Raw genomic sequence first — 20,101 nt, 5'->3', positions numbered from 1 at the left:
ATCCGCTGTGAGGGTCCAAAGGACAGAGGGATGTTGTATGCTGTAAAGCCCTGTGAGGCAAATTGTGATTTGTGATATTGGGCTTTATAAATAAAATTGATTGATTGAAATTGAATAGCAAATTCTGGGCTAGCAGCCCGTCTGCGATGTGCCAAACAGCGTAGAAGAAACACTGATTTGTGTGGTGAAACTACTTTATTCAGTGTTTATCCCGGTTTTTTCTCACCTCATCCATTTCTTTTGTAGAGGAAGAGACATCTGCAGATAAATCTTCTCGCAGTAAAACCCTCCTGAACCAATAAACACTGACGGAATCCTAACCAGGAGAAGTTTCAGCTGGTTGCAACCTGCAGTCCTCACCACTAGAAATCTCTAAATCTTACACATTGGACCTGTAATTTGAAAATTGCAGCACTATTTAACGGGTGTAAATCACCACTTTCATCACGATACGATATTATATTGATTCTTTGAACAACAATATGATATTTACCGATATCACAAGACGACAGAAGACGCTGCATTTCCTTTGTTTTTTACTTTTTTGTCCTCTACTCATAGCTTAACAAATTACATGTAATGTTATTATTTTTCGTCCTCACCATTGTTTTAAGTCACTGTATCTCCCAACAGAACAGCATGGTTGAATTTCAGCCTGCATGCACGGTTTTTCAGCCCAACATTGGACGAAATTGAGCAGCTAATGTTGCTGTAGTGAGAAGTTACTAGAGTGAGATGCTGTCCAAGCAGATACGTCATGTTTTATCTTGTAATGGCATTGTTAACATATTTCATGCGCTTTGTCAGTTGACCATATACCAAATAGTGTTATCCTCATTGTCTTTCTCTTGACTGCTTGCCACCTGCCTGCTGCTGTTTGAGGGTGACTTTCAAAATAAAAGCACATGCTATAGATGAAGATATGTATCGATGTTTTCACTTTGAATCAATGATACCGGATCGTTGATTATGAATCGATATTTCAGTACAAATCGATGAATTCTTAAAGGTATAAGTGATGCTCAGTAAGAGTTCACCTAAAAACGATGCCCCATGTGGCTGATTGATTATTAGTGTTTCCCAGGATTCCCCCAACCCTAACCCAAAGAAACTTGTGAGAACAGATGTGGGACAAAGGCTCACCAACTTATCTTGGCTTGTTGAAACAAACTGACAGATGCTCTGTCATGCCTCATGTTGGTTGTGCTCCAGGTGTCACGTGTGTTTTCATGCAAACCAGTCTGATCACACCATGAAGTGTTTATCCAGGCCACCTGCTCATTTGTCTGTTCCATCTCATTATTGTGGTGATCCGTTTTTGCAGTCAGTACGAGAGCAATAGCTGAAAGGAGCTGAATAATGAAGATCTCTCCACAGTGAGGACGGCTCGGTTGACACAATTCAACACCATTTGAATTATTAACTAGGTAGATGCGCTTTAATGAGTGTAGTAATCATAGGGATGAAGATGCGCTGATGGAGATGATGAAGGTGAATAACTGACACAGATCAAAGGGAATCTCGGATCATTGCATTTGACCATCTTGGTTATGTAACCAGTTGGGGAGCCCGTTGGTTTGGCCGCACGGTTGACGTTACATCGTGACGACGTGTGAATCTCAGAGACGCACGGGGACCTCACATCTCCATCAGGGATGGAGGAGCGCTCGATGAGCAGGAGACAAGCTGCTGCTCCCCTCAGTGTGTCTGAGGAACCCGTGATGCGGCAGGGAGACAGACGCTCTCCCTCCGCCTTCGTGCAGCACCACTGAGACCGGGGATGCGGTTTTCCGGCGCCGTCGGTCGCTATAAGTGAGCCTGTTCCGACACCAGGAGGAGGAAACATATTGGCCGCTCTCTGCTGGAGGTAACGCTCGGGAGGGGAAGAGAGACATGGCAGGCGCTAAGCTGACGCCCTCTCCCTCGGAGATCGACCCAGACGTGAAGACGGAGGCGCAGAAACCCCCCGAGCCCACCTGGGTTAACCCCTCCAGCCCTCTCCGGACTATGGGCTCTTTCGGGAGTGATGCCGGCCAAAGGTAGCTGCCGCAGATCCGCACCAAAGTCGCATGTTTCTGAATGCAGCTTGCTTGACACACACGCAGCATCCGCGAGATAACATGATGCTGCGAGCGCATGGTGCATAAAGTCTTCCTAATAACTTGGTTGGTAATTATCCTCAGGCAAAAGTTGCGCTGTGATTAATATTCCATCTGTTTAGTCGTTAATTCAAATTTCCCACGGAAATTTGCAGCTGTGTGTAATCGGTACAGGCTGTTTTCCCCATTGAGGTTAAACATTACGCATGCAGTGCGTCTCTTTATGACTCAGTTTCACATAGACAGGTGAATGATCGCAAACGCTTCTGCCGCCAATCATTATCCTCTCAGCATCACTGGGATTCATTTAAAGGCTGCAGTGTGTAGTGATTACATAATTCAGTGTGGTTGCTGCATTCCCATTACAATTTGATGAATCCTGGTGTTTTTATAGGGTGAGAAAAATGTTATTATCCCTCTGCATTCAAAGCTGTTATTTTAACATGATGTAGCCACGCTGAAAGATGAAATAAAAATGCAAACCACAGGAGATTATGTTTACATGCCCTCATATTTACATAGAAAGACCATTTGTTTCAGCACATGTCTGCACCACTCAGTGGATGCAGACTTCCACCTTCAGGACACTCTCCTACCATTTGGTAGACAAATTAGGTTGTGGTTTATGTGAGATGGGCTGAACCCGTAACCACTGAGGGAGACTAAATGTCAGAGAAACTTGAGATCTGCAGAAATGCCGCCATTAAAGCTCAGATCGGCACTCTTATCTGCCGGTTATGAGGTTGGTTTGGCCGAAATGGGAAGATTGTGCTTTTTTGGCAGTGATTCAGAGACCACTGCACAGCCAATATGCTGGTGGTGCAGTGTGTTCTCACTCTCAGTATTTACAGCGTTACTGCACACAGTCTTTCTTGTCAATATTTATTCGAGGGCACTGATATTTCAGGGCATGTTTGTGATCAGAAATTTGGGATGTGTTCACTTAAACATGGAACGTTTGCAGCAGCATTTATTGTGTAATGGATCAGATGACAAAAGCAACAACAGTGGCATCATGGGATCATTTATTCCATACAGAATGTCAGTGCTGTCAGAAATGCAAGAATGCAGTTAAATTATCTGGCATATTATCAGAGATTATCACATTAAACTCTACTTTGAGACGTCTCTCTTTAAATATTAATAAAATACCCACTTTGCCTTGTCACTATAATTTCCAGTCAGTAACAGAGACCCACGGAGAAATCTCCAGGGCTGCAAGTCCACCACAAATACCTGAGCAGTGAGCACTTTTCTGTGTTTGTCCGACAGCTGAAGCCACACAGTCCTCCAGTAAACTGAATACATGCACCCCTGGGGTAAAATGTCTCCAGCTAAACTGCTATATTTTGGATGACAGACCCAGAAGGATGTCGTGATGTGTTGCAGAGGTGGCAGTGTTATCCCATACTCGGAGAACATTGGCCAAAGATAGGTCAGGGATACTTAAGATCCTTATGATGACTCTAATTAAGGACCATCTCTCTATTTATCTTCATTTTTTTTTATAATAACCTCCTTTAGGACGTACATTGTGGTGATGTTAGAGATCTAGTTTAAAGCACTTTTGCCACTACATGTGAGGAGTACAGCTGTGATAGTGAGAGGAAGGCTTCACCCACATTGAACCTTAAGTATGCAAAGGTGGCACTTCTTAAATTTGATTCATAGTTCTAAACTTTCTGACGTTTTTCAATTATGATGAAAAAAGTTCAACATGACAGCATAGCTGGGAGCGATCTTGTGAATACTTCAGTGGTTCAGCTAAGGATGCAGAAAATGATGACTACAGTTAAGATGAAGTTGAGTTTCCTGTACTTGACTGCTGACTTTGATGTATATGTCAGCGCTAATGATGAGTGTAAATTTGAGCTTTAGATTCACAGGGTTCCTACACAGTATGGAAAGTATGGGATTTGATTTTAGGAATTTCCAGGGCTGTGTAAGTATGGAAAGAAGACAATCTAATTCTACATTGTGAAATCAGGATTTCTAAAATTGAATTAGTCATACAAGGAGAGAGTGTTTTATGGGGTTTGGTGCAGGCAGCCAGCGCAGCCAAAATGATTACCACTTTGTGAGCGAGTGCGGGTCAGGGCAAGCTTGATGTCGTCGAAAGCGAGGCATGTGAAAGAACGCAGAGCTGCTTCTACGCCTGTATGTCACAGCCTGCAAAAAAGCTCTGCCACAAGTGCCTTTTAACTGCAACGGACATCCGCGACCAAACTTGCTTAAAAGAAAATGCGGCAATATGTTTAAATTGCATCACAAATAACCAAATATTAAGCTTGTCAGAACATTTATGAGTTAATAAGTGATGTGGTTATCAGAAAAGTGAATAGACTGTCTTCTTTGTGTAGGTAAATCTTTCTAGCTGAGTTTAATATCGTAGACAAGGCTGCACAGACGCCGGGAAAATGAAATTATTTTACATTTTTCAAGTCATTTTTGGTTCTTATTTATAAAAGAGACTAAAAAATATGGGGGAACTAATAAAAAAATATTATTTTTGCAATAAAATTAGAGAAAATAATACAAGTATTGGTAGCACTTGTTAGTTAACTTCCTCCTTGGGCAGAGCTGAACTTGTCTGGGTTAACTGACTTGTGTGAGCTTCAGTGCCTAGATAGAATTATTTTGGAACATAATAGCATAGTAAGTCAAAATCCATGTAAACTGTTGGATTTTAATGCTATTTATTCACATAAAAAACATCTAGCCATTTCTACTCAGGTGTCAAATATGATCAGAAAAATCTACAGAGAAGTCCGGAAATTTGATTCCAGGAAAGTATTGAATTTCAAAATGGAAAATGTGAAGGATTTCGCTGTCAGCTAGCAGGATGTAAAGTATAAATGGATGTGTGGAATAGATATGGTGAGCACCGGGATAATAGAGCAGATAAAACTCAATTCTACCAATAACTCCAATGATTGACGTGATCACAGTGTCGATGAAGACAGGGGGCAAGTGGTCATCACTGCTATCGAAAACTCGCCACAATTTAGCCAGTGATTATAAAAACAGCGTACTGGGATGATACTGACAATAATGAAAGTGATGATGATGATGAAGCTGGCAAAGACAGCAGTGACACATAGCAATAATGAGCATAAGCGATGATACGTGCTGTCGACAATGGTGGAGATGATGAAGCTGGTGGTGTTGCTGGTGTACAGTAGGTGGTTGTGGTGCTGATTGCAGATCTGTCAGAGCCATCAAAGTCTTAGTCTTACAAAAGACAGTGAGTCAGCTGACAGCTACTCTGAAGAGGCTGAGAGAAGAAGAGATTGTCTGCCAATCAGTTTTGAGAAGTTGAACAGTATTGACGAGTTACTATAGAGCAACGCCAGGCTGTATGTATGTATGTATGGGGATCTAATATGCGGTGTCTACAAATGGCTGAGGCTGTAAAACCTAATGCATCAGTTGGCCAGTTGCCCTGGGCAACCAGACTTGGACCACTGACAACCATTTAGTATAGGTTGCCACTCTTTGCACTAAGTTTCTACATTCAAAATGAGTGGACAAATGTTTGCCTTGAGTCGCCCTCATGTCACGTTACTCTTTCAGAAATGCCAAAACTTCTTATTTTATCTCCACACAGCACCCCTGTGTGACTCCTGCAGGCTAACAGGATGTTGTCAGGAATCAGAGAGCTTTACGGGTTGTGAAATGTGATCAGCGTGGGATTTGTGTCCAGCTGGCTGGAGAATGAGAGGATGTGGAAAGAGGAGTGAGAGAATCAATAAACTGGCCATTTGTACGACACAGTTTATAAAGTCTTTATCTATTTCTGCATAATGTACAGCACCTGGGCACACCCGAGATGTTTGTGTGCGCAGTATTTTCTATCCAGTATTGACATCTAATTACTGTGGGCAGTAAAGACGCTAAATGGAACTTGGAGGATCTTCAAGAACAGAGGGATCGACCATCTTTTAAACACAGGATGTGGTCAAAACAGAAAAACTCACGCAGATTTATTTTGGCTCCCTCCATCCTCGCCACCACATTGTCTCTCCGTGAAAAATCTGTCTGGGAAATGGGCATTTAGTTCGGCCTGTTGGTGTGCAACGAGACTGAAATTTAGAGCTCAAGTGGGAGCTGTTAGTCATATTCTCATCAAACCAGCATATTACACAGGGAGATTGAGTTTTCACTGAATGTAGGCCAAGAGAGTAGCAACTCTGATAAAAAAGCAGGGCTTTTGATTGACTGATATGCAGCATAGACTTTTATACAGTTTGCTGACGTTTCAGCATCACTGAGTTTTCTACAGAGCTTACATGTCTGTCAGTCTGAAGCACTTCTGCTTTTTATCAAACTATAAATCTGGTTACATCTTCTGTTTTTCATTAAGTCTCATACAGTCAGCAACACCTCAGTATCAAAGCTGCACGGTAGACTTTGATATTTGCCATTCATGCCGTCCGCTGTTTGACTGATGCTTCGACGGATTGATGAGTTCATTTATTCCTTTTTATATTTCATGCATTTTTTTTTCTTTTCGTTGAGAGTTAAATAGGAAAATCTGGGACACAGAGGGAGATATCATGCAACAAAGGTCCTCTGCAAGATATGAAGCCAAGCTAAAATGGGTTCATGAAAATTTGCCGTAGACAGTGAGCCAGTAGATCAAACAGAGGAATGGATTTGTGTGGGTTTTTAGGAAGAATGAAGAAGAGTCTCTGTGATTTCTTTGCGTGTCAGAATATCAGTTACTGGTAAATTACATCTATAACATTTTTTAGTGGTGGACTGATATGGGTTTTTCAGTGGTCGATGCTGATATTTAGGGAGCAGTGCAGCTGATGGTCAATGTAAAATTTTGTTACCATGTTGCAGTCGTTTTATTCTGATAAAATGCAACAATTCTGACCTTAGAGGAACATTTATGTAACGCTGTTATTGTCTGTATTGTGTCCGATTGCTTATGGAGAAATAACAGCATTATTTAAAACAAAACAAAACAAAAGCGGGGGGGTCCGGTAGGAGGGCATTGATCTAGGGACGACTAGTGAGGGTAGGCTTGAAGATCTCAGGTCACGACTTGGAGCATAAGTAGTCAGAAGCCCAGCTATATAACTCGGCGCTAAACCATGTTAGTTATTAAAATACTCTTAAAACCAATTCTGAAGTTAATTGGCAACCAGTGGAGGGAGGCGAGAAGTGGAGTGATATGTGACCTACGACTTGTTCCAGTTAAAATACGGGCTGCAGCATTCTGCACTAGTTAAAGCAGTGAAGCACTCCATTAAAGTATCTATCTGGCTTAAAGGACAGGTAGATTTGGGTGTCATCAGCGTTTTTGACATCAACGTTATGAGTGCAGGTACCAGCCGGTGCCGATGATCTCAAAATAGCATTGATCGGCCTGATGAATCGGTCTGTTACTAATATTTTTTTGTCCATTAGTATTGACAATAAAAATAGCAGTTGAACTGTGAAGATATGGGAACCATAACTGGAGTCCACTGAAACTTCACTTTTGATAACTCAAAGACAATTTTGAATACATTTCCCTCCATAATCAGTTTAGCTTCCAGACAGATTGTATAAAAAACCTTTGACTCAGTTATTTATGAATTCTTCTGAGCAGCAAAGCCAGATCTTGTGTTTTTTTAGGCTCACTTCTCCTCTACTCCCACAAACCTTTTTGTTATCCCACTGCAGACACTTTGATGCACATATCCTCTTCAGATGGTGCAATGTTTTAAGCATCTTATACAGTAATTTAGATGCATTCAAAAGGCTTTTTGCACTGCTCCTAGCCCCAGGCTAAGGAAGTTCTTAGCCTGGGGCTAAGAAAGCATTCCAGCACAATCCTGACACATTCCAAGCTGTCTAACCCCGACTTTACCCAGGGCTAAAAGTTGCCAGTGTGAAACAGAGCTCAGTAAACAATAGAAATCTAGAATGTTAACATCAGATTTGTGTTCTAACCTACATTTAACCCAGGGCTAGTAGAAGTGCAGTGTGAGTTGTATAGCTCTGGGCTTGGGTAAACCCTGGGTTAACAATGTGTGTGAAAAGGGGCTGAGCTAGCCCTTGACTAAGGATAGCTCTGGGCTAAGAGAATGCAGTATAAAAAGCCCTTAAGGGTGAAAAAATATCTGTGAACATCCTGTTAGGACTTAATCCAAATTTCAGGTCCTCGGATAATAGATCTTCATTAATCTGCCACAGCTAAATTATTATATATATATTTTAAGTCAGCAGTAGTCAGTTGGGAAATAGCTGAAAGGTAATGGACCTGTAAACTGTTTAATAAAAGACGGTAATAAAAGAGAAGAAGCTCTCCAGAATTGACTAAAAGGATGTTATTTTGCAAACCTCTTGTCCACTGCTTGTTTACAATCTCAATTATTTTATTCTCTTTATAGTTGGATGTAGGCCTTACTGTGGTTGCTTCCTTAATACATCATGTTTTTCATTAGCGGCTTTATCATTAGTACTTCTCAGAGGACACAGAAGAGTATGTCTGCCATTAAAAAAACATGTTTGTCCACATTTTTTTTTTTAATCAATCAGTTTTTTCAGCTAATTACTTCTTCACAGTCTTTTCAAATTCAACGCGGCCCAATTACACTGTGGTCGTAAATGATTGTACAGCATCTCGCAATTTATTTATTGCACAGGCTGCTTTAGTGTGTGTCCTCCGCCCTTTTGTCTTTCTGCTTATTTATAGCGCCCTGCTTTCACGGAACAATTACGCTTTCATTTGGATTTGAGTACCGAAGGTTTAATGAGGGGTTTTAATGTGGTCCTTGGGGTAAATTACATGTTGTCCATCATTATTGTTCATGAGGATGAAACCTCTCAGCAGTTGATTTGAGACTTGAAACTGGAAAATAATGAGTGCTCTGGTTGCTTTGCATGCCCCTTAACAACATGAACCTTTAAAGAAGACCTTAGATATGAAGAGGGAACATCTTAAAGCATGCAAGTGGCCTTTTGATTAAGTCTCTGTAGCACTGAGATGCTAATACGTACAAGTAATATGTACAAGTGTATATGTATGTAGCACTTGTGCACATGCATTGTCCAAATCCTCGATCGCACCCATTGTCTCACTCGCCTCGTCCTGCTTCTTGAGAACATTAGTTAACAGAGAATCAATTAGGCCAAGACTGAGAATGTGGGATAATTCGAGCGAAGCTGTCAAACTGAAGAGCTCACACAGTCAGGATGTCAGCTGAACTTAATATGAGCCGTGCTCCAGAAAAAGCTCACAACCTGGGCAGTGCAGAGTAGCACCAGCACAGACCTTCATAGTCGGAGCTGCTTGCAAGGAAAGGGAAGACGGCACCCTGATTGGATTATATGCTTGTTACAGAGCTCCCTAGAACACTGTTATTATTGAGTTCATAATGTTTCTGAGTCACTTGTGGACACTAACTCCACCAGTAACCGGCAACATGCTTAGAGCGTCAACAAGGGGGTGGATGGAATATGATGAGCACCATTTCTATCAAGTTATAGTGATATTTGTGTGTTTGATTTTATTAGGAAACCAGGAAAAATGAGGATCTGTTCAATGCAGAGGAGTAACAAATAAATAATTTATCAGTCTGGTCTCACTCCCAGGGCGACAAAATATGCCGCTTGGGCAGTGTACCCGGCATCACTTTAATGACAGCCGGAGCCCCTTTTAGCATATGTATGAGAAACACCAGGCTTTCAAACAACTCCAGTGTCAATCCACCTGCATCATTATTAGACGTTCAGGGCACAGATGTAGTTTAAAGGCCGCAAAAGTTTGCCTTGAGGTGAATGAGTTCAACAAGCACAGGACTTTAACCAAGAGACTGGTGTTTGTGTCACGTGTGAAACTAAAAGTCAACTTTAAGTCTTGAGTCACGTGAGTCGAGTCAGATGACTAATGCCCAGCTCAGACCAAAGATTTGTGATGAGACAAGTTGAAATAGGCAACTTCTTGCAATGCACTGTTCTGTAATGTTCTAAAAACATGCTGGATCACACCAATGCAACTAGATGAGATGGTGTATCATCTCTGTGCAACAACTCTTTGTACTTCTGTTCTGATTTGCAGCTTTTCAGACTTATTTTGTGGCTGACTAGAATTTGTAGCTTCTTAAAACATGAATGAGGATAGTGATAGTCAGGGGTGATGGGAATCCGGCACCGTGCCGGATTTCTGCTGTGGGCGATCGGCGAGGAGAAAAAAAAAAAGAGTTGATGGGGGATACATGCGTGCGTCGCAGACAGTAGACGGGCTCTGGTAGAAGACCTCTCACTCTCAACCTATGGCTTTCGCTCCCAACTAGGGCTGCAACTAACGATTATTTTCAATTGTTGACTAATCTGTCCATTATTTCTTCGATTAGCTGATTAATAATTTTATCGTAAAATGTGTTAAAATGTTGAAAAATGTCGGTCTGTCATCTAATGTCTTGTTTCGTACTTGCGCAAAACAAATTTAGCTCAGAGCCAGCTTCAGATTCTAGTGGAGCCCATGCCGTAGACACTCTCATCAAGATGGAAAGTAAGTTAATGAAACCCAGGGAAAATGTCCAGATAGTTGATTAAGGACTCAAAAATAAATGGCGTTAGGCGTGGGTAGAAGAGATAGGCATAGACGGAAAGCCTTTTGGGAGCTGGTGCAAAAAAAAGCTGGGGTTTGACAACCCATTTTCAGGCTTAGGATTTTTTTTTTGCTATCACCCCTTGATAGCGAAATACTGGCTACAGTTGCATTTATAGTAGTGATGAAACGGTGAAAAACAGAAACAAAATGAGCATCTGATGGACTGTATTCATAATAAATACGCCAAATACTCTGCAGTGTTCTAAAACGGTTTTGTCTTCTCGCTAATCATGGGTCTGAACTGTACTTAACATCGACCACAATCTTTTCCTTTTTTTTGCCCCTTCTGCGTCAAGTTACAATGCAAAAGACTGCCCCCAGCATTGTTATTATAATGACAGGGGCTTCTGCCCAAGTGTCAAAATATGACAAGTAGGAATGAAATCACGTTGCAATTTGTGCGCAATTGAGAGCACTAAGAAGCAAAATGAACACAAAATAACGAATCAAGGAATATATTTGCAGCACATCCAGTGAATTAAACACCTGACAACTTAAAGGATTATAAATGTTGTTCTAAAATTATATAGAAAATCCAGTGCAGTATAGCTGCAAAACAGTTCTACAGATCTAATACACCCATAGATATAAACAGGCTGAGTTTTATTGTCTCAGCATGTATATCGTTGTGTTGTCCAAACCCACAAAATATGAACTTGAAAAAGTTTTATAAGGTAAAATTCTGGTTGAGACTGTCATATATTTTGCTTCAGATTCAAGGTGCTGTAAGTCAGCAATAAAACATGATGAGGTTTTCTGAAATACAAAAATAATGGATGATGCCATCTACCAACTCCATTATATATCACATCACTAACACCATGGCCAGAGGCAAAACTCTCCTTTAAATCATGATCCATATTTTTGCAATTACTTTTCTGTCCTTCCATTATTTTTGTCAAGGTTGCTCGTAGTCGTTTTAACACCTGGTTAGGTCATTTTCAAAAGTGAGAGTCACTGTAGCTGTTAAGAGGTACTGTTGCTATGGTTACCTGCAGTTCTAATATACCTGCGGACCGATTTAGAATAGAGCTTTTAGCTGTTGACGGGAACAATGTGTGAGGTGTTCTATTATAAGGTTTTAAGGAACACTTGCCAGACGGTCAGAAACAGTTTATTTTCTGTGAGGTTGTTCAGTAGGCGTTGGTTATTTTGTGCATATATGAGAAGAAAAAATAAGCTACAGGGCAGGATGTTGTTGTTTTGTTGTATGTGATAGGAATGCTGCTGTTAGTTTTCCCTCTTAACCAGGTGTTAAGTTACTGGAACCTGACTAGTCGTATTTTTGGAGGGGAGAACCTGAGCTGCGTCTGTGGCATGTGAGGAACAGTATGGGAACTGTAGTATATGAGGGAGTGTTGGCACGCTCCCCGACGCAGGTAAATGGATTGAAAACTACAAATCCCATTTGCCCTTGAAATTGCTGCAGCGATGGTGTTTGTGTGTGAGGCCCTCCCACTTTCCATCAGTCAGTCCTTGAGGCAGTTCTCAGTGAGTGTAATGAAGGCATACTTTCAAAGTGCTGGTCATTTTGTACTTGTTGTCTGTGTAACTCAGCTCATGCTTGTGAGTCCAGATCTGCTGCAGAGAGGTGAGAGTCTATTTGCTTCTTTGCTGTTTGCATTTTTTCATAACTGGAGTAGGATGTGAAGGACATTGTGATGCTAACTGTGTGAATATTGGCAATCTTTAATTTATTTCGTGCATGATGAATAAACAGAGGACAGAACAGAGTCAGTGTGTTGAGTATATCAGTTGCAAGCTAATGGAAGCAAAGGAGCTCTCTACACTGCTACACTGCTAAAGCTCTTTGCAGCCAGATAGCATCTTTATTGCTCATTAATGTGTTGTCAAATAGGCACTAAATGGACAGTGCGATCACAGCAGAGGGGTTGATCTTGTTCTTGTCATGTACAGTATCCGTTGATAAGCAGACTAATCATTTCCAAATAGCTGAATTTCACTTCTGAATCAAGTTTCTAAAGAGGCACTTGACACTGAGGGAATCACACCAGTATAAGAGTCTCTTGTACAGTAACTTTAATCAGTCAAATAAATAGAAAATAAGTGTTACTCGGCTGCATACTGTGCATCGATCTATTGCATAATATCCTTCAGTGCAGCTGAGCTTTGCTGTAAAGAGACAGTTTCAAAAATGGAAATTTTGTTTCTCTATTACATGCACATGCAGGTCTTTAATTGAAAAATGAAGTGAATCTATCTTTTAAAAATGTGAAACTGTTCATGCAATATCATTGACAACTAAAACCTCAGAGAAATTATTTTCAACTCAAGGTCACCTACAGACAAAAACCTTTGGTGAATGACAAACTTCAGTTAATAATTGTCTTCCTTAAACTGACTGTTTTTAAATCACCTACACTTTTATGGTAACATAACTAAAGATTTACAGCTTAATAAACATCATGCTCATAAATCTTTTGTCAAATACCATTAAAGGCCATTGGACTGTAATGGAATCTTACAGCTGACTTTTTGTTGGTTCCTGGGGAATGTAATAATTGACTGTGCTCTGTTGTTGAGATCGCAAAAGGTTTCTGATTAATTACTGAAATGGTACAGGTCCTCTCTTGTGACCCACTACTTCCTGGGTTTAATGGACACTCCATTAGTCCTCTTTAGAAAGGCGTAAATGGGTTGATGACGTTCCCTGTTTTGTCAAAAACTTTTCAAGTAAACAGCCTGAACTGCCAAATAATGACCTTTTTACAACACAGATTCCTTCAGCTTTGCTTCTTTACACCTTTGACCAGCAGACAGGCTTTGATCATTTACAAGCTCCAGAGAGGTATCAACCTGAATTATATTTTTATCCATCCACCTCTGCTGAAATGGATATTTTTAGACATGGTTTTGACTGGACCTTGGAGCACCTTACTCACTAGACTCACAGTGCACTTGCACCTGTTTTTGAACAGTACAAAAACCAACAGATATAATACTAGCTTAAATAATTATTCAGTTTACAATGCTTTCAGGCTTTGGGACTTATTACTGCAGCTTGCATGGGTTAGGGATTCAGTGTACCTACTAATATCTTTCAGTTATATTACATAGATGCAAAGCAGTGCAATGCTAATTGTTTTTATTAATCAGACCAATGGAATTGTATTGGCATATGCATAATATGTATGGAATAGACAAGCTGAGTTGTAACTTTGAAACAACATAGATCAGAACTACTTGGCCATACAGTAAACGATCCAAATTTAATTGGGACATATGTAATTTTGATTTAATAGCTGAATCTAATATTCAATCATGAAATTGATCTGAATCTAAGGGTGCTTTCACACCTGCCCTGTTTGTTTCGGTTCAGTGGAACTCAAGTTTGTTTTCCCCCTAAGTGCAGTTCGTTTGGGCAGGTGTGAACACAGCAATCGCACTCAGGTTCGCACCAAAACAACCGGACCAAGACCTTCTTGAAGAGGTGGTCTCCGTCCACTTACAGACAAAGTCTGGTGCGATTTGTTTGTGTTGAGAACGTGCTCTGACGTCGATCCAAACCAACTGGTGTCACATTGTTTGGGTTAAACATGAGCATGTTACAGTCCTGGAGGATTATTAATGTGCACCTCCTCCTGTACTGCCTTAATATGCACATTCAGCACATCCAATGCATCAAAACATTGTTTTCTAGTTGGAGCCGCGCCTCGTTTTCAAACTGTATGGTTTGACTAAAATGAACAATGACAGCAATATAGTCCACGATGAGCAGCGCTAAAATCAACCTGCGTAGTTGTCCCTCCATTGTGACATTAGAAAGTGTCACATTTATCTTGCAAGTGTACTCTTCTTCAACGTTTGCTTTACTTCCTGGAAATTCTGACCAATCAAGAGAAGCTTTCTCGCGCAAGGCATTTTATCTGGTCCGCTTGTAAATGCTGCCTTGAGAACACAAACTGACTCTAGACAATTATGCAACTTTGCAACCAAATTAGTCCCTGATCTGGACCAAAGGAGACAACCCTAGGTCTGAAAGCACCCTGAATGAATGATATTTCTCTTATTAGTAATGCCTGACCTAAACTTGATTGTAACTTCTTATAAAACTGTCTTGAGTGTATAAACATTTGCAAACTTATGTAAAATTGATCTCAAACGAACCACCCACAATTTTTCAAATGGCGTAAGATGACATTTGCAATCGATTGGGCTGTTAATTACCTCAACTTTATCAGGACTACAACAACACAAGATATCAGACATTTTCTGGGGATGACACACAAAACAAGAACAGTTAGCACAAAAGCTCTGTTTTCTAGTCCTCACATATTAATCTTTTTAATGCTTTCTATAGTCCTCTGAAGGGATAAGTGAACTTCTGTGCCCTGCTCAGATATTTGACTTGTTATAGCAGGAAAAGATGATGGCTCAATTTCATAATTAGTGCCATTAGTCACACCTATGTTATTAGTTACACCAAGTTAAACTGTCCATTTCCTGAATCACAGCGGCTTTGTGGGCTTCTGACTGCTTTGTTATCTGCCCCTGTGTAATAACTTGGTTGATTTTATTTGCAGTGAATATTTGAAATGATTGTGTGCACAATTAAAAAGCAAATTGCATATTATACTCTTACATGAAGTACTACCTCTCTGTGGTTCAGCCACAGTAATTGGTTTCCAAGGGAAGTCAGAGCCATAGAGTACACGAGTCAATTTGCTGTGCATCATATTAAACAGTGTGTTTAACCTTTGTCCCCTAGTCCATCAGAACTGTCTTTGTGTCGGCCACTGAAATCAATATCTGGGTACGCCTCTCTGTCTGTCAGCTCCCTCAGTGTTACGCACTTCCCTTTTCTCTATGGTCAGCTGAACCTATGAGGCTGATGACGAGGGTGTGTGTCCACTGATCTCCTGTGGTTTGCATTAAGTGTTCCATCTGTTCTTTAGTCAGCAGAGACATTGTTTTTGATTAACTTAATGTGTTTGCCTTGCATGTGCACTGCGAAATAAAAGCGCTGAAATACATTTTGTATTTCCTGTCGAGCTCAGATGCAGCCCACTGTAAATGCTAATATTTACTTGTATGTGGAGTTTGAAGGTGATTAAATGAGACCTTGGTGGAAAAGTCTTGACAGCATGCTTCAACTGTGCAGCAAGAAGCAGCTGCTCAAACACAGGATCTGATCTGATACCACCAACTAACATAGTATCAGATCCCATCTTGGACCTTCTTGTTGCACAAACTGCCTCAAGGTTATACGATAGTTGCATTCTGACTCAAGATGCGAGTGAATGCAACTAAATCGCTGTGGCAACCTGAGTGGCTTCCTTTTCTTGCTCTTTCCTTCCCTCTCCCGCTTCCCCGACCCCACTCTCTCCTAACCTTTGCCTATCTGTGTCCATGTGTGCTGCGTCCAGGTATCAAGAGGAGTACAGTATGGACTCAACCAATGCCCAGTAAGTTCTTGGCAGCATCATGCTTGCATGGCATGAATTGTGTCCTCAATGGTAACCGTACACAGGACTGATATGCGAGCACCAAAACATATACGTAGCAGTGTTCACTTTGGATTTTGCATCGACTGGATGTGGTCATAATGCCTTGGACATAGTATTACCATTACACGTATCATTATCTGTAAAGTGGGCAATGATTGTTGTGATCATAATGGTGCAGAATGCTGAGAATAACCCATTCATGTGCGGCTGCCTTTTCAACACTTGTTGTGGCAAAGACTCAAGGACAAACATTAGCTCGACAAAGATTCTTGTCACATTCGATGACACCGCACTAAATGGTGAAAAGGCAGCTTGTGTGTTTTTATCGACTTATTCCAGGTGTATTATCTGTCCCTCGACTGAATGTACACACCGATCTTCACTCCGTCACTATTGTCAATGTAAGATCTGGGCTTGAAGCATTAATCATGTGAGCAGAGATGAGAGTCTCTAAACGAACTAGAATGTGTGGGTTATATTGGTGAAATCGGTGCTGAAAACACCAACATGTTGTTTGTGTTGTACTCACTGTGCATGCTACAGAGTCACTGGCACACAGAGGTTTATAATGGAGCACCAAGACTTTATTACATTCAAGTTGCAGAGATGTGATGTTAAAGGGGGTGAAACATGATGGCCCAGGGTTCAACGTTGTTTTTTCCCTTGCCTGGTTGGTCAAGAGGGTCAGAATCTACTTGCATGAAATGAACTTTTACTTGCCCCTAAGAAAATTGTTGTGTTTGCCAGTAAAAACTCCTGATTCCAGGATAATTGAAATGCTAGCTTGTGCTTCAGCCCATACACTTGAGCTGCATTTCAATTCTCATACCTTTTCTTTTAGTAGGTACTGCCCTCACAAACAATGTTGTAAGGACAATATGCACACAACTCGGACATACTACTTCGCATAACATTGCACCCTGGACTTGCTCATATATCCGTTACCTTGGAGATGAAACACAACGGCATTCCCCGGGTTCACCAGTGACAGAGATGTCTGCTGTTGTTACTTTGCGATGTATGTGGTTCTAACTTTGAAGTATTCAAGACAGTAAAATTACATATGCATCTATCATTGTTTTTTCCGTGGTTACGCCCTTTTGTTGTTGGTAATCTTTATGATTATTTTGTTCACTTAAACAATTCAATATTCCTGTTATTACCATTCAACTGGCAATTTGTCACTTAAATGCACTGTCGTGTCATTGCGGCTTCCGTCAGCTGTCAGTTAGCGGTCATCTGTCTGCGGCTCAGTCAATGTGACATATTTTCAGCTGTGCCGAGGGTTGTGGGTCAGAATAGCCAGAAAGCATGCTGGCTTGCATACTGCAAAATCACACCGGATGTAGTAGAACATCCTGGTATTTTTGGCATACTGCTGCATTTGATGAACTATGTATTGGAGCATACTAAATCTTTTTCTGGCATACTATACAGTGTGAATGCTCAGTTTGTCTTTACCCGTGCCATTTTCTGGCAAGTGCCTGATTGGTAGTGCGCATGTACATCTCTCAACTAACAGAGATGAGAGGAAAGTAGATTGCTCACATCTTAGCTGCTTCCACTGTTAACTCCGGGAAAAAAAAAAGTATGCACTTAATTCCTTCCTGATTGGGAAGGTAAATTGCTTGATTTACTAGCCTGGCTAACATTTTACTTGCCCTGATTAATTGGGCAGCCCCTATTGTTGAGCCCTGAGTCCACCTCAGGACAAGAAGAAAACTTGTAATATTTTTGTATTTTGCTTCGTATTTGTAGAAATAAGTATTTAAAATACAGTTTTCAGTCGTCACCTTTTGGCTGAAATGTTTTGCTTAGCTACACGGCTAATGTGTATTTCACTTTGTTGGGGTTCCACTGCAGTGAATAGGTGTTGTTTTGATTCTTTAAATAAATCAGGAGGCACCAGAGCCAGAAATCCAATCATTATTACAGGGGCTATTTTGCTTTCAGTGCCAAAACCTTGTATATTTATGACTTAGGAATTGATTAATGCTAAAGTTGGGCAGCGCCTAGATGCTCTGGATTAGGATGGACCTTCCAGGCCTACAAGTTTGCAAGTGCAATGGATTAAGCCATCAGGTGTAAAAATAGGGCATTTCTTCTTTTCTCAAAGGATATTTTGAAGTGCTTATTTGGGCTCATGGCTTGTAGTGTTCATGGCTGTTAATGAAGCCTCAAAATCACAGCTGTGCACTAAGCTAATGCAGGAAGTGCACACAACAGCAACCACAGCTGTCTGTGATAGGCCGAGACACCTATCAATCAATCAAGCATACCTCTTTTGAATCTATAGATCTTCAAATAGCCTACTACTTTATTCTATGTAGTCAATACACGCTGCCAGCTGTGTGTGTCAATAGCAGATGTTCTGCAGAGGTTTCACCACTCAGCTGTGGTGGGTTACCACTTGAGTGTAGTGTTTGCTGGGGCTGTGCTGCTGTTACAAAGTGGATTGTGATCCTTGGGGATGTGCTAAGTGGAGAGCTATAAGCATGTTTTGACATGTGAGAGTTCCTTTCATCACTGTTATCCTCTCATGGTGTCCTGTATGTAGAAATTCAGGCTGAGAGAGCATTGTGTGTTATCATGTTAAAGACACTACGGTTCATAAACACTGACACAAATACATATTCAGCTACTGGTTGTGGACCTTGCTTTCCTGGAACAATTGTTTCTCTTTTGTTTCTATGAAAAACTACATCACCCAAACACATATACCTGACATGAGAGTGAGTTACTTCCTGTAGCTGCAAAAAAATAAAAAAAATAAGCCAGCCATCTGATAACAACACAGGAAATGTTGAGTTTTGGTTTCAGCTCACCAGAGAGCACGCTCACCATTGCGAACTCAGAAAACCACAATGTTTGGTTTCAGCTCATCAGAATCCAAAAGCAGCATGAGCATCTCTGCATTGAGGTGCATTCTATGTGTGTGCTCAGACAACCTCAGCTGGTTCCTCTCAACATGGAGGAGCTTGATACAAGGAGCTGCACTCGGTAGGTAGCATTTATAGAAAAGACTTACAGGAGCATCAGAATGGTGATATATACTGCAGTCAAAGTATCTAAGGGTGGATCTTCGTTTCGGAACATGATGTAAAAGCAATGTTTTTGAAGACTTAATTTGACTCTGCATGGTCTTGATTTATAATGCTGCTGCCACTGTATCTTTTCAAAAGGCAAACTATCATCGCTGTCTTTGCAGAGTGGGTACAGAGGCTGGTGTGATATATGAGTGCGTCTCTTCTTTTGGAAAAAGGTGTAAAAAGAGAAGAAATACTTTCTTGACAGTTCATAGAAAAGTAGAGTTAACTGAGCAAGTGCTGCTCTGTTATGAAGGATACAGACTAGGTCTCATTCATGTTTTTGCAAAGTCTCTCTTGTCTAATAGGACACTCATGGTTATCTACAGAGGTTTCCATTTATACATTTATAATAGAGTTTCTTCTAAAGCATCAAAATGGCAAAACATCTTTATTCCTCTGTAGTATCTTACTTTTTTGTCCTTCCCAATTTTCTTTTGATTCTGCCTCAGTCAGAATATGCCTGGTTATTAGGGCCATACGCAGCTTTGTTATACACCTTTTTTGTTGCAGTGGTTGCCATTAGTTTGTTCCTGAAACATTCAAATGTGCTTTCACTGCACTTTCATGTGGTTGTGGAATAATTTCACACTCAGGTGAGAATCACTGCCGTCATCATTTACTCTCTTGAAAAGAGACTGTACTGTGAGGGAGGGACAAGTGACTTTCAAAGGCATCTTTCAACATCATTGATGTTTTACTGTGTTCCTATTAAGTTCTCTCAAAACGTCCTTGCTCATTTCAAGTATGCCTGCAACTAAAGATTATTATCATTGTTGATTAATCTATTAGTTTCTCTATTGGTCCGTTAGTTGTTTGGTCTACATGTCAGATAAA

The 20,101-nt window shown here is 40.7% G+C and overlaps 1 protein-coding gene across 10 annotated transcripts in view; it reads left to right on the top strand.

Moving 5' to 3' along the window:
- LOC126394810 (potassium channel subfamily T member 1-like) overlaps positions 1-20,101 on the top strand; it is a 110,460-nt gene that overhangs the window by 30,051 nt on the left and 60,308 nt on the right. The window contains exons 1-2 of one of the 10 annotated variants that reach the window (XM_050051898.1): positions 1,571-2,039; positions 16,098-16,136. The exons of 8 other annotated variants lie outside the window; for them this stretch is intronic. In XM_050051898.1, the coding sequence (XP_049907855.1) occupies positions 1,894-2,039; positions 16,098-16,136 (185 nt within the window). In that variant the 5' untranslated portion in view covers positions 1,571-1,893. Of the gene's footprint in view, positions 1-1,570; positions 2,040-16,097; positions 16,137-20,101 lie in introns of those variants that run through there. One more of the 10 variants, XM_050051901.1, reaches the window with a different exon arrangement.

The sequence above is a fragment of the Epinephelus moara genome, chromosome 8, assembly GCF_006386435.1.
Source record: "Epinephelus moara isolate mb chromosome 8, YSFRI_EMoa_1.0, whole genome shotgun sequence".
NCBI classification, from domain to species: domain Eukaryota; kingdom Metazoa; phylum Chordata; class Actinopteri; order Perciformes; family Serranidae; genus Epinephelus; species Epinephelus moara.
The sequence above is the reverse complement of the archived record's forward strand: the minus strand, read 5'-3'. Positions and strand labels throughout refer to the sequence as shown.